This window comes from Platichthys flesus, chromosome 13, assembly GCF_949316205.1.
Source record: "Platichthys flesus chromosome 13, fPlaFle2.1, whole genome shotgun sequence".
Taxonomy (NCBI): domain Eukaryota; kingdom Metazoa; phylum Chordata; class Actinopteri; order Pleuronectiformes; family Pleuronectidae; genus Platichthys; species Platichthys flesus.
Window position 1 is genome coordinate 11,218,023 of NC_084957.1, and position 12,502 is coordinate 11,230,524.

The window sequence follows — 12,502 nt, forward strand, 5'->3', positions numbered from 1 at the left end:
TTATTAAGAGAAAATTACTCAACTTCTCACTTGATTTATAACGGCAATAAACATTTTCTTTAGCAGTTGATGATTTTAATCTCTAGTTTCAAGTCATCTTGATACAGCACACTGTTCAATTTGTAAATATGGTCTCATTTAAAGTAAAATATTCTGATAAAAGATAATAGCACCCATAGGCGAAACTGGTCCAACAGTTCAACATTTAGTTGTACTAGACAATTGCCCTGTTCTATCATGTTTATGAACACAATGATCTGTGTTTCAAATAGTTTAGAGGCAGGTGGGTTTACATGGTTTTGAAGAACCAGGGATGAATTGGGGTCTAGTAAAAAATATTATGGCTGTTATGTTATATTTATAACATAATAGCCAAAGTAAGTACAGGTGCAGTGTAAAGAGTAACTGCTTGTTGTTTATACGGTTTTAGAAAAGCATCGTTGTAATATTGTCATTTATGTTTTCCCTCACCGTACAGAAAAATCTGAAATAGTCCTGTTCACGTGTCACGGGGTGTGATTCTGCATAATCTATAATCTCCATGGATCCATTATGTTTGCAGCTGGGGAGCTAAAACCCATTCGTATAAAAAACAACCTGTCACTGTCTGTTAATGTACGATGATCATAAACGTGTAAGGTGCCCTGTTTAAAGACCTGGGAAAAACTCTCATTATCTGTCCCCGTCTACTAAAAGTTGATGAGCCCCACAATGTGTTCCTGTGTACTTCTCATATCTGTCATTGGTTTAATTTAACAACTTAATGCTCATTATAGAGATAAATTTCAGTTATATGGCATGTTGACGTTACACAAAAGGGATTTTGGTTATAATAACATATTTTATTTATTCTTTCGTCCTTTTCTCTGGAATTAATGACAGAAAATCCAGTGAAGATGTCAAAGTAAGATTAAGCGGAAGTACATTGAACGCTCACATTTCGCACATTGTCAAAGTAACAAGTATGATGGAGACTCCTGCTCCTCATTATTAAGATATGCGCATATTGTGGTAGGTGAGAAATTATAATTAAATGTGGTTATATTGTTGCGTTGAGTCATATAGCCTCTGCGCGAGCACACACACACAAACACGCACACTCACATGTTTTTAATAGCTGTGGCTGGTCAGGCTGAAAATGACTGTGTTGTGTCACAATCCTGAATGATAAGAGGTGAAGAAGTCATTCCGCTCAAACGGGCGCCTCAGAATTAACAGGAGCGTTGAGCTGACACCCTCAATTTATTCATACAGTCCTGAGAAGAGGTCCTATCAGGAAACAACTGTGTGAGTGAGCCATAGACTGTAAGAATAGACGATAGGTCGCCCCTTCCTCCCATTATCCAGAAATGATGCCATAATATCCTGGATAGGAGCCCTGCCATGCAGTAGTGATTGGGGAATTGAGCTGTAGTAGCAATCTCCTGCTGATACATCTGCAAGTCTCAGCCCTCAATCATGACGGTTAACCCTGGGTTTTTTCGGGGCATCAATTACTCACTGGAATAATTTTTTCGTGAACAAACAGCAGTGTGAAAGAACTACCAAAAATGCCATGCCATCTTTACAGAAAATGGATATTTCTGTCATATTCACAGAACAAAGATGGGATTGAAATGCATTTGTCTCATACCACCGATGTAAACATATAAGTACACAAATTACACAACTGTAAAGAGCTAAAGGGAAGCACACATAGGAAAAAAGACAGGCAAAAGTACTGAGGAGGAGTTGTTGTATTTCTAATGGATTTCATGACCAAGACCTTAGCCAGCCACCAGGGGGCGAAAGCGACACTGTTGCTTAACTTTCGAGGAGCTGCCATTGTCCACATTCTGGTTGGACTGTTGGACGAAAATGTGATATAATCCAGTGAATTTATAAAATCATCGTCATTCTGGCCTCAGCTTTGTCTTTGAACTGGTCTCAGCTGAAGCATTCACAAGAGTTGAGTGCCTTTCTCTACAGAGCATTGATTTCCAATGAATGGTCTCTTATACTCCACAATATTTGCAATGAAGAAAGAGTGGTGAAGTACAGCATCCAGTATCTATGAGGTTAGCATCCAATATCTGTTTCTGCAAAAAGACAAAAGCTTTGGTTTATTCAGCATGAAACCTTTGGGCCTGTTTTGATTATTGCTGTTTCCTTTCAGGCCTAAAGAATATGTCAGTTTCATAAAAAAAATCAAACCCGAGTATTTTTCCAAGAGGTGCTGCAACTGGCTGAAAAGCAGCGGCAACACAAAAATATAATTACATCAGAAAGCAGGGAACAGATGTCAAACGGGCAACGTAAATATTCTGCACAGCCTCAACTTAGAGATATGTGCTCGTCTGCCATTACTCATAATACAAGTGTCTTCTCATACACATTTTGTTCTTGGCTGAAGGACGAAGGCACCTGTCTAACAGGTGCCAGGCCATAATGCTTACTTCTGTGTTGTACACAAGCCCTTTGATAAATTACTGGCTTGGCTTATTCTTCCTCTGCTTAATTTTTCTCTTGTGAAGTAGGCATCAGCTGCGAGCGCGTTAATCATGACCAGCATTTCATTTAAAAGAAAAATTTAAGATAGTTTAATAAATTTAGTGGTGGATCAGTTTGTAATGTTGCCTCCACAGATATGGTAAACTGTCATGGGCAGATCAATAACCTTCCTTCACTGTTATTGTAACATACTGCATGTCATCAAGTGTTTGTATTTTTAGCCCCACTGATAGAAATGGGGTGGATTAAATTATAGACACGCTTGATACAGTTCAACAGCAACACAACCTGCAGCGTCCGAAAAGGACCATGAAGTGGTTTTCTTTCTGACTGACTTCAGGATTGAGTCTGTCAAAGATGAATATTGGAGATAACGACTGGCTGTACTATGGAGATAGTAGTTGAAAGCTAAAATTTGTGATGTAAACATTGCATTTTCGAAAAACATTTCATTTGTGATTTGCTACCTGCTTAAGAAGAGCCAAAGAAATACAGTCAAACCATCTACCGTATTGAATTAGCATCATATTGTTTAGCATCAAGTGGCATTGAATAAAAGATGTGTTTCACATCAGACTCGGTAATGGACACACACATCCCTATTGTGTGTGTGTATTTGTGTGTGTGTGCCCAGCGGATTGTTTTTGACGAGGCTTGGCAGTGCACTGTGCCATTGGACCTTATTTGTATTTAATCAGATTCACTGCCAACATTATTAATAACTGTGGAAGAAAGGGGCTAAAGGGGAAAATGAGGAGACCAAGGAAAAGGTGCTGACAGAGAGCTGGATAATAAGCTTCTGTAAGATGCTCTCTCTCTCTCTCTCTCTCTCTCTCTCTCTCTCTCTCTCTCTCTCTCTCTCTCTCTCTCTCTCTCTCTCTCTCTGTCCATCCATCTGTCTGTCATTCAGATTCTTTGTATTGATTAATTGCCACATCTGCATTTGAGAGACGTGGGTGACGAAAACACTATTTCTCAGTTTCTGCAAAGTGTATCTATCACCAGTTTGGCTGTTTGGTGATGATGGTTAGATACTATATTCAACAAGATAATGCATCAAATAAACATCATCCGAAAAAAAGATTGCATGTGGTCTCTGCCTTGTTGATTGCACCCCCAACCTTGAAATTGCAGCCTATGCCAGTATTAAGGTTTGGAGGTAAAGCCTGCAGACGGTCTGAGCTGTGCTGGAAAAAGCTTCTGTCCACTCATTGATATTCAGAGGCTCCTTGAGTGAGAGCTGTAAACAACCAGAAAACACTGGAATTGGCACTCAAGGCACACAATCACACAGAGAAACACACACACACACACACACACACACACACACACACACACACACACACACACAACATGTTGTTTGACATAATGCAGTCCCTAGCCCCTTACCCTAACCTTACCCTACTCTAATTAACCCTTTAACAACTCCCTGAAGTTCTGAGAACCAACCTCACAATGATGGATTCAAACCAACACTTGTCAACACAACTTGAAAAAGACATGCACACACACACCCGCACGCTCACACACACACACCTGCACGCTTACACACACACACACACAGACACATACACACACACACATAATCTCTGCTTTCTTAACAATGGTACACATTCACATGCACTTGGACTTTTTTAGAACACATACACACACACTAGCCCCCCACATCTCTCTCTCTCTCTCTCTCTCTCTCTCTCTCTCTCTCTCTCTCTCTCTCTCTCCCTCCCCCTGCTCTTCCCCCCTCTACAGGTCTGCACTACATCAGCAGCAGCTGGGCAGTGCAGTTACGCATTTCAGAGCGCCGAGCCGAGCGGGGCAGGGCGAGGCAAAGTGGCCCATGTGCGGGCCATCCAGCTGAGAGAGAGAGAGAGAGGGAGAATCTTTCCTGCTGTAGCACTGAGCCTTTTTCTCTCTGTCTCTCACTCTCTCTCCCTCCAGAGCTGCAAGCGGAGAAACAGCAGAGCTCCTCCTCCCCTGCCACCCAGGAACTGATGACAAGGCTGGGCTTTTTACTGGGAGAAGGGATCCCGGGCACGGCACGCATACCTATGGACGACAAGAATGAAAAGAAGGTATTTCATTTTCTCCCTCCCCTCCAGCTCCCTCCCTCCTCCAACAGCAGCAGCTGTTGCCACTGCTGCAACACACAGATAGAGAGATAGAGGAGAGAGGGAAAGGATAAGAGGAGGAGGTATTGTAGCAGAAGAATGGATTTTTTATGTTGCAGCTTTGGTTATTTTTCTTCCCCTGTGCATTATATTTTTTAATGAGGATTTAGGAAGGAACTCTGAATCATTTTTTTTCCCACAACAAGCAACGGTAACTACTAAACTGTTTCGTCTGTGATGATAAAAAACATTCTGAAGAGTAAATACCGATTTAACATTTGCCCAAAGTGGTTATATCTTGATAGAAGCGCTCCAGTAGCTGTGCGTAGTCTCCCAGTAACTTGAGTGCTATTCCAGGGGCTCTTGAGTGTGTAACAAGAGTGTCTGAGTCCAGCTCCAGAAATAGAGTTATGTTAGGACTGAGCCTCAGATTGTTTGGCTTTGCTAATTGAGCTGTGGCTGTATGAAGAGCAGAGCCTGGCGTATTACGCTCGCCTCATTCATCCCGCGTCTCAGACACGTTTTGACACTGAACCGGCAATCCAAGGAATGTGAAAGAAGCTTACAAAGTATTTCATGAATCATGTCCATTGTTCATGTTTGAATGTCAAAAGAGGAGCCAGGCAGAACTGAAGTCTAATGGTTTTTCACGTTGTTTGTTTATGTGCTTGAAGGTGTGTGTTTGCAGAGCCAGGCTTAAGGGGGGCTTATTATTGTCATCTGCCAACAATTCTCTGTTCCTCCGTGCTGCTGTTTTACAACACGTTAGCTCAGCGTGTTGTTTTGAGATCGGACTCGCAGTAAATGATTTAATGTCAGTAAGATGTTTGGCTCTGACTTGATTAAGTGGCATCATCTCTGGGCTGTAGCCTCAGGCAGGAAGTTACCAGGGAAAAACATTACCTGCGTTTCAAACAGATTGGACTTAGTAAAAAGGAAATGTTATGGAGTTATTACCAGCATTACACAAGTCGTTAATAATGCTGCCAAGCACACAGCTTTCCTCCTAGTCTGCTGTCTATATGTCAAACATGTTGACCATCAGAATTCAACAGTCACTACATGCTGAATGAGAGGTTATACATTTTTCTCTCAAACTGATTAAAGGTCTTTGCTCACCTCGTCCTCATTGTTAAAAAAGAAATTACCTCTTATTGTGCCAACCACGTTACAAATCGACTATGGAGCCTTCGTCCCAAATTAGTTTTCAGAACAGGTTCGATATGCTGCGTTTGTTGTCGAGATTTGTTTTCTTCTTTTCAATGTGCAGTCTCAGTGTTGCTGCTTGTGGAGCAAACTGGACCACTGACATCCCAAAATAGACTTGATCAAAAGATGAAATTCTCCTTGTTCTTCAGGACCTCTGAGGATGAGATGGTCCCAAGTTTTCTTTTTCCCCCTTCTTAACTGAGAGGGCCATCAAATCTCCCTAACTGCTTTACTCCTATTTAAATCCCATTGCAAATTCTCGGAATGAGTAGAATAATAAAACGCATCAGATGTCATGGAAAATATGAAATATTAACAATATGGACTTGATTTGCAAAGACTTGACCAGATTTGCTATATATTTCCCATATAGTAAAAATCTGTTTTTGGACTTGGCTATATTATTATAGAATCAGGCATGTGAAATACAGTTTCATAAAATTGATGCTTTAAGTGTCAAGACATATTTGTGTTGTTTTACACACCTTACTCAATACTTATTTTAAGGAAGTATTGGTCCATCTGGTACAAGACTTTCAAATATTTTATATTTATTTTATTGGAGTATGTGAGAAAAACCAGACCAAAAACCAGGGTGTTTAAGGATATTTGAGGTCACGGTGTAATGTTAGACAAAGAATTTGATTAATGGAGTTTGTTTGAGGTGATACGCATTCTTGTAGTAAGCTCTGCTCGGGTGAAATCCCTCCGGCAGCTAAATATCGACAACAAAGTGGGTTTATTGAGTATGTGTGCTAATTTAATTTGGCCTAGGCTTTTAACAGAGGGCTGTATTTGGAGTATTTATGTGTAGAAAGGAGAGAGATATTGCAAAAATGTACATACATCCTTGTGAAGTTACCAAACATAATGGATTGTAGAGGCTAATCATGGACATGGACATTGATGTTATGTGTATGTGAAGTTAGCATTCTGTCTGGTGTATTTTATATTAACATTTCTCGTTTCAAAACTTACTGGGCCATAATCAAGCTTTGGTTTTCCTCATACTTGGACAATGACGACCTTCTGGTGCTACAGTACATTGTGTGGAATCACAATACAGTTGAAGTGAGATGGCGAAACTGGACAAACTGGCTTTAATTTTGATTTCTATGGTTGTCAGTTGGATGGAACAAAGATTCAGCCGCACTAAGCTTGTCAGACAGGCTTGATGACACAGGAAAAAAAGGTGTCAGTTGTGTCACGTCAACGTTGTGTGAGCCCTTCGCCTTGTGAAATTCTCTCCAGGCTTATTTTGGGTCCCCGGGATACATGACTGTGTAATTTCCATGGCTTGCTCCATTGACAGTGCTAATTTGGTTAGTGTGTCATGCTCACACGTGAAATGCTTGTAGTATATTAGTGAGGAGTTTTATTTAGCATTGCTTTCACAGGATCTAGGTCAAACAGGCAATAAACTTTGATCAAATATTTTTTATTATTAACTCAATTATCCTTCAAAGGCTGTCAGGGAAAACGTTTTTGTTGTATTTAGCATGTCTGCCAATGCCGACAGCATGTGAATAAGTTGCCAGCTGCCAGTTTTTTTTATTGAGTTGACATATTTGATTTCTTGGTTTGCATAAACCCTTTCCTCTGTCTTCCTTCTTCCCAGTGCTCAGTGACCAGCCAGGGTATCAGCCCCTGCTCCACGCTGACCAGCAGCACAGCGTCTCCCTGCACTGACAGCCCATGTTCCACGCTCAACAGCACAACCAGCCGTCCCCCTCTCAGCCGCTCCAGCCCCTGCGGGACCATCACCAGCCCCAGCTCCACTCTTGAGAGCAAGGACAGTGGGATCATAGGTGAGAAATCACCGGCTCCTTCATCACACTCAGATAGCAACTGGTAGCAGGAGTGTATTAAAAGTACCCTGCAGAGATTTTGACCAATAGCAGCGATGTGGAAAAAAATGTAATGAGTTTGTTTGTATCCTGAACGCACATGAGGATGCATTCTTGTCTTTTTATTTTAATTGCCTTGGAGCAAATGTTTTGTGAGGAAGAAAATGCAACTTTTTTCGACAGGCCTACTCACAATATGTTTTTTTAGTGACACTTAATGTGGACTCAGCTTTGTTTGTTGTCATCAGACACCCATGTCTAAACATTTTACTTTTGCACTACATTCGTCTCAAATTGTGCAGGATGATGCCAAAATAAACCATTCAGTATTGGCTGACATTCATATCTCAACTCACATAACATAAAGCTGTAGAGTTATAGAAAGTCTGTCAAATGCCTAGCTTTAAACTAACAAATTAAAATAAGTGCTGTAGACAAAGAAGACTCCAACAATGTTGGCAATATGGAAAGACAATGAGATTCGATTGATTCCCGATATGCTATAAATACAAACCTTTGACCTCTGCACTGAAATTTATACATCAAGTCCATCCTCCTGGATTTTTTATTCATGCTTCAGCCCTCAGCTGAATGTTTTCCCTGTTGTTGTGAATGTCTCTGACTCGGAAAATCGCCTGCTGTCTGCTTTCTTCTTCAGAAAATATACAGTCCCAATTTGTCTAAAAACGTTTATTTCCTAGAGACAGCTTACTAGTGTTTTCCTTATTTGAAGATTTAATGACACAAGTTAGGAAAACAAAAGTTTTGTGACCTCTCCGTAATATTTTTCTCCTTTGTAGCATTTATTCTGCACAATGCAGCCCATCAACAGGTTCTTTTGCAAAGACCTACTGCATTAAAATTTCTTCTAAAAGTGTTTCCAAAGAAGCTCTTGTATTTCTAATTGAATCTGATCATAAACTCATGCACTCTTTGTTATGTAGACGCAAAAGTCTCACCTACATGGTGTCAGCCATTCATCATTCTGTTAATGAGACTGAGGCGCAGTTGTGTCAGATTGCATTCATCCTCCACCATGTGTCAGTTATTAGGTTTGTATTCAGTATGAGAGACCACTGGGGTGACAGTTGCCACAGTTTGACATTGTACTGTATCTCTAGTAATAGCCCCTTTAAGACATCTGGGGATTTGCACAAGCTGACAGGAAGATGACGTCTATTCATGTAATAATCCGTCTGCCGTTTCTACTCTCAAAGCCTCCATCGGCTGTAAAATGTGAGGATGTCCTTCTTGGTTCGGATTTGTTTGTATTTTGTAAGTGTAGGATACTGCAGTTACCCTCAGATTAATTTAAATCATTTGTCATCTGTTGTTATTTAGGTAAGGACAGGATTCTCCCCCGATAGAAAGCAACATACTAAATATATTGCAACAATTTTCCAGCTCTGCACAGTTGACACAAGTGCTAAAGAAGAGTTAGTCATTCTGTCCCCCCACAGCAATATGACCGCTCATTGCTAAATAATGTATGGAGGCTCGGGTTGGGTACTGAACTCTGTGCTTTTAAGGGTACTGCAATTCTCTGTGCAGGAAAAAGCCTTGTCGGACATGTTTTTGTTGTTGTGAATCCGAACCAAACCTAATAGAAGCTGCGGTAAAGAATCCTCCAGCAGGCTGCCACCCACATTAGGTTTAAACATACAGGTGCTGTGGTCCGTTTCGAAGCTACTTTGCCTGTGTCAAATCCAAAGTGGTCAAAACAACTCATCCACCAGCCTTAATATGACTGTGCAGGCACGGAGAAGAACAAAGCCATGTTGTGTCCACAAGTCAGATTCCAGCCGTGGTTAATGTCCCTTGTTCTTTGAAGTTTGACTCTGACTCTGATTTCAAAAGCACATAAATTTGGTTTGTTTACTGCATTAAAATCTCTTTGGCGGAGCTGGGGAGACTTTGCACAGCGTCAACATTTACAAAACAGCCCCCAGACGAGTTTCTGCCCGAGGTTGCTGAGGGAGGACCTATAACAGGCCGACAGCTATGACCATAAACATCTCTTTACATGGATTTATTCGTCAAGGGCTGTAATTCAACCAAATAAACAATCACTGAAACCTCTACAGTGTGATGACTCCCAGTGCTATGCTGACAGAAGGGCTAGAAACAACTGCTGTCATGAGAAGTAACATTCGCTCAAGGAAACATTACAGCAGCCACAATGTCCAGGATGTGTTTGTTTTATTAAATATTAGTCATGTTACGTGAAAATCCAGATTAGTAATGTGTGATGCAACTTGGCCAGCTGCCAAGTCACTTTCATTCCTCTGACTGCGCTAATGTTTCTGTTTCCAGCTGCCTGTCATTGTGTGGCTTTGGCGCTCCGCTCAGCTTTTTTTGGTTTGGGATCGTGCTCGGTGGCTAGGTTGGCCTTGGGGAGGATTAAAGGATTTGCTCTCATGGAACTAAAACACCTGTCTGAATTTTAAAAACACTCAGGGCAGTTTTTAGCACCCATTCTTAACCCTTTTTGTTATTTTTGGAATGTTTAAGTGTAAAGTTTGTTTGCTATTGCAGCATCCAGTTGTGTTTTACACAACTTTTTAAGAAAAGAAAAAAAAAAGAAGTCTGTGCTGACGAACCAATTCTGCTAATTTATGGCGTTGTGTCTTTCCAGTTTACCTCAATATAAACCGGCTATCGCCATAAATTAAAATCAGCAAGTCAATAGAGTTCATATGGGCAATGAGAAAAATTGAAAGTTTAAAGTTCAATTACAGCTGAGTATCTTGCATAGAACTAGAATCGCACTCAGAGTGTTAACCTCAGCAAAGGCACAGTTCCTTTAGAAAACTACATTTAAATTCACATTGATCCTGATTTTGATTTGGATCAGCACCAAATTGTACACACTCTTTAATATCAGTCGCCTAAACATGCCTGAGTTATTTTCTTCAAGATATCTCAATTAAACGCAAGAAAATTTTGAAAACATCCTATCCCGCAATGTTCATGTAAAAAAAAAAAAAATCCAGATCCACAACAACATTTAATAGTTCTGTCTTTGGTCATGCCCTACCCCTATACACAATATCATTGAATAAGGTTGAGTAGTTTTTTCTATATAATGAAAAAACCTTCAGTCAAGGCTAAAACCCAATCTCACAATGTTAAAGAAAGAAAGGAACGTTCCCTCATCCACCCCATTACTTAAATTGCTAAAAAAGGTACTGGGTTCTTCCTTGGCTTTTACCCCAGCCTTCCATCAAGGTTCAAGAAAACCAGCTCAGTAGTTTTTGCATAATCATGCAAAATGTCAAACAGGCAAGCAGCAACATAACCTTCTTGGCAGAAGTAAACATTTTCATAGCACTTAAAGAACCAAACTCTTGTATCTCTCACCTCTTTCCTCCATCTCACCTCCTCACCTGCTCTAATTCTTTCTGTTTTCTTCTCCTCTCAGCCACCATCACTAGTTCCTCGGAGAACGATGACCGCAGTGGCTCCAGCCTGGAGTGGAGTAAGGATGGCAGCCTGAGAGGGAGCGTGCGCCATGGCCTGGCACAGAGCGTGCGGGCCGACACCTGCTCTCCTGTGGCCGAAGAAGACGCCAACGGCGCCACAGCAACGCCAGCCGACGCCTCATCCAGGACAGACCAGCAGCAGCAGCCCAACTTATCAGGGCCACCACAGCCTCACTCGCCCGAGGGGCCTATTCCTTACCCACCACACACATCCTCTTCCCTCATGATGCCAAGGCCGAACTCCGTGGCAGGTATGAGCCTCTGGTTTCTCACCGTTGAACATCTGTGTGTCCTCTGTGCAAAGCAGAGCAGAGAAAGGAATGGATCTGTATACCTTTCCTCAGGGACCCTGTACTTTAATTTAGCATTTAACAAAACATTTTACTCAAGCCTCTCTTCTTGTAGCTTAGTAACCATTGAGATGTTGACATGAAAAGTGGGGCTCGGGTTTCTTCCTGCTCTGCACTGGCAGTCAGTTCATGATTGTTTCCTACAACTTGACCTGTGCCTGAGGCTGACAAGCGCGGTGTCATTTCTAGTCCGAGCATGTGACAGACAGAGACAGAAAAAAACATGTGTAGATACCGAGGGGAATAGGAACTCTGTGTTTTTTCCGATGACAGGTTGTGCTTTTCAATGGGGAGCGGGGTATCAAGGCAGAAGTTGGGGGATTAGCCAGCTGTTGCGTGTTGCACCTCGGCCTCGGCCCGCCATGTTGGACCACAAGCACAAGCCGCTGTCTGGCCGATCTGTTCTGCATTCTTGCCCTGGAACTTCCCTGTTCTGGCTCAGCTCGCCTTATCCACACAGCTGTCACAGTTGTTGATATCCCTCGCTCACCCCCTCACCCCCTTTTCCATTCCCAGGGCTCCCCTCACATTGACTCCCTCTGTTTTTGAAGACATAGTTTTTACATATTCCTTTAAAACTTTTGATTGTTGTAGTGATAACCAAAGGAGAGTTAAAACCATGTTAATGCAAAGTCCAACAAGAATCAAGTCAAGAAGAATTCTTTTGAGTTCTGTTTTGGCTGTAGGGCTCGCTAAGCATGAACTGGACTGGATGAGTGAATCACAAGCAAGGTTGTCTGCAGCTCCACTTGCACATCACACGCTCGTTATCGCAGTCCATACCCAGGCCAACCATACTGCACATGCTTGCTATTATGTTGGCCAGACTAATAGAAACATATTTGATTGTCATAGCTGTTGCACAAGACTCCAGACCAGTCCTCCTGGGAAGGTAAAATTTGGTATCAAAGGGCGGGTGACAGTGACACTGACGTAAGCCAATAGAAAAAGAAAAAAAACAGTTGGAAAGTTTATAGAGAAGATGAACTTTGTGTCACACTGCATTGCTCTAGCAG

General features: G+C 41.7%; 1 protein-coding gene across 2 annotated transcripts in view; it reads left to right on the forward strand.

Moving 5' to 3' along the window:
• tanc1b (tetratricopeptide repeat, ankyrin repeat and coiled-coil containing 1b) overlaps positions 1-12,502 on the forward strand; it is a 99,728-nt gene that overhangs the window by 47,804 nt on the left and 39,422 nt on the right. For both annotated transcript variants that reach the window (XM_062401975.1, XM_062401976.1), the window contains exons 5-7: positions 4,429-4,562; positions 7,426-7,615; positions 11,076-11,387. In XM_062401975.1, the coding sequence (XP_062257959.1) occupies positions 4,429-4,562; positions 7,426-7,615; positions 11,076-11,387 (636 nt within the window). The remainder of the gene's footprint in view (positions 1-4,428; positions 4,563-7,425; positions 7,616-11,075; positions 11,388-12,502) is intronic.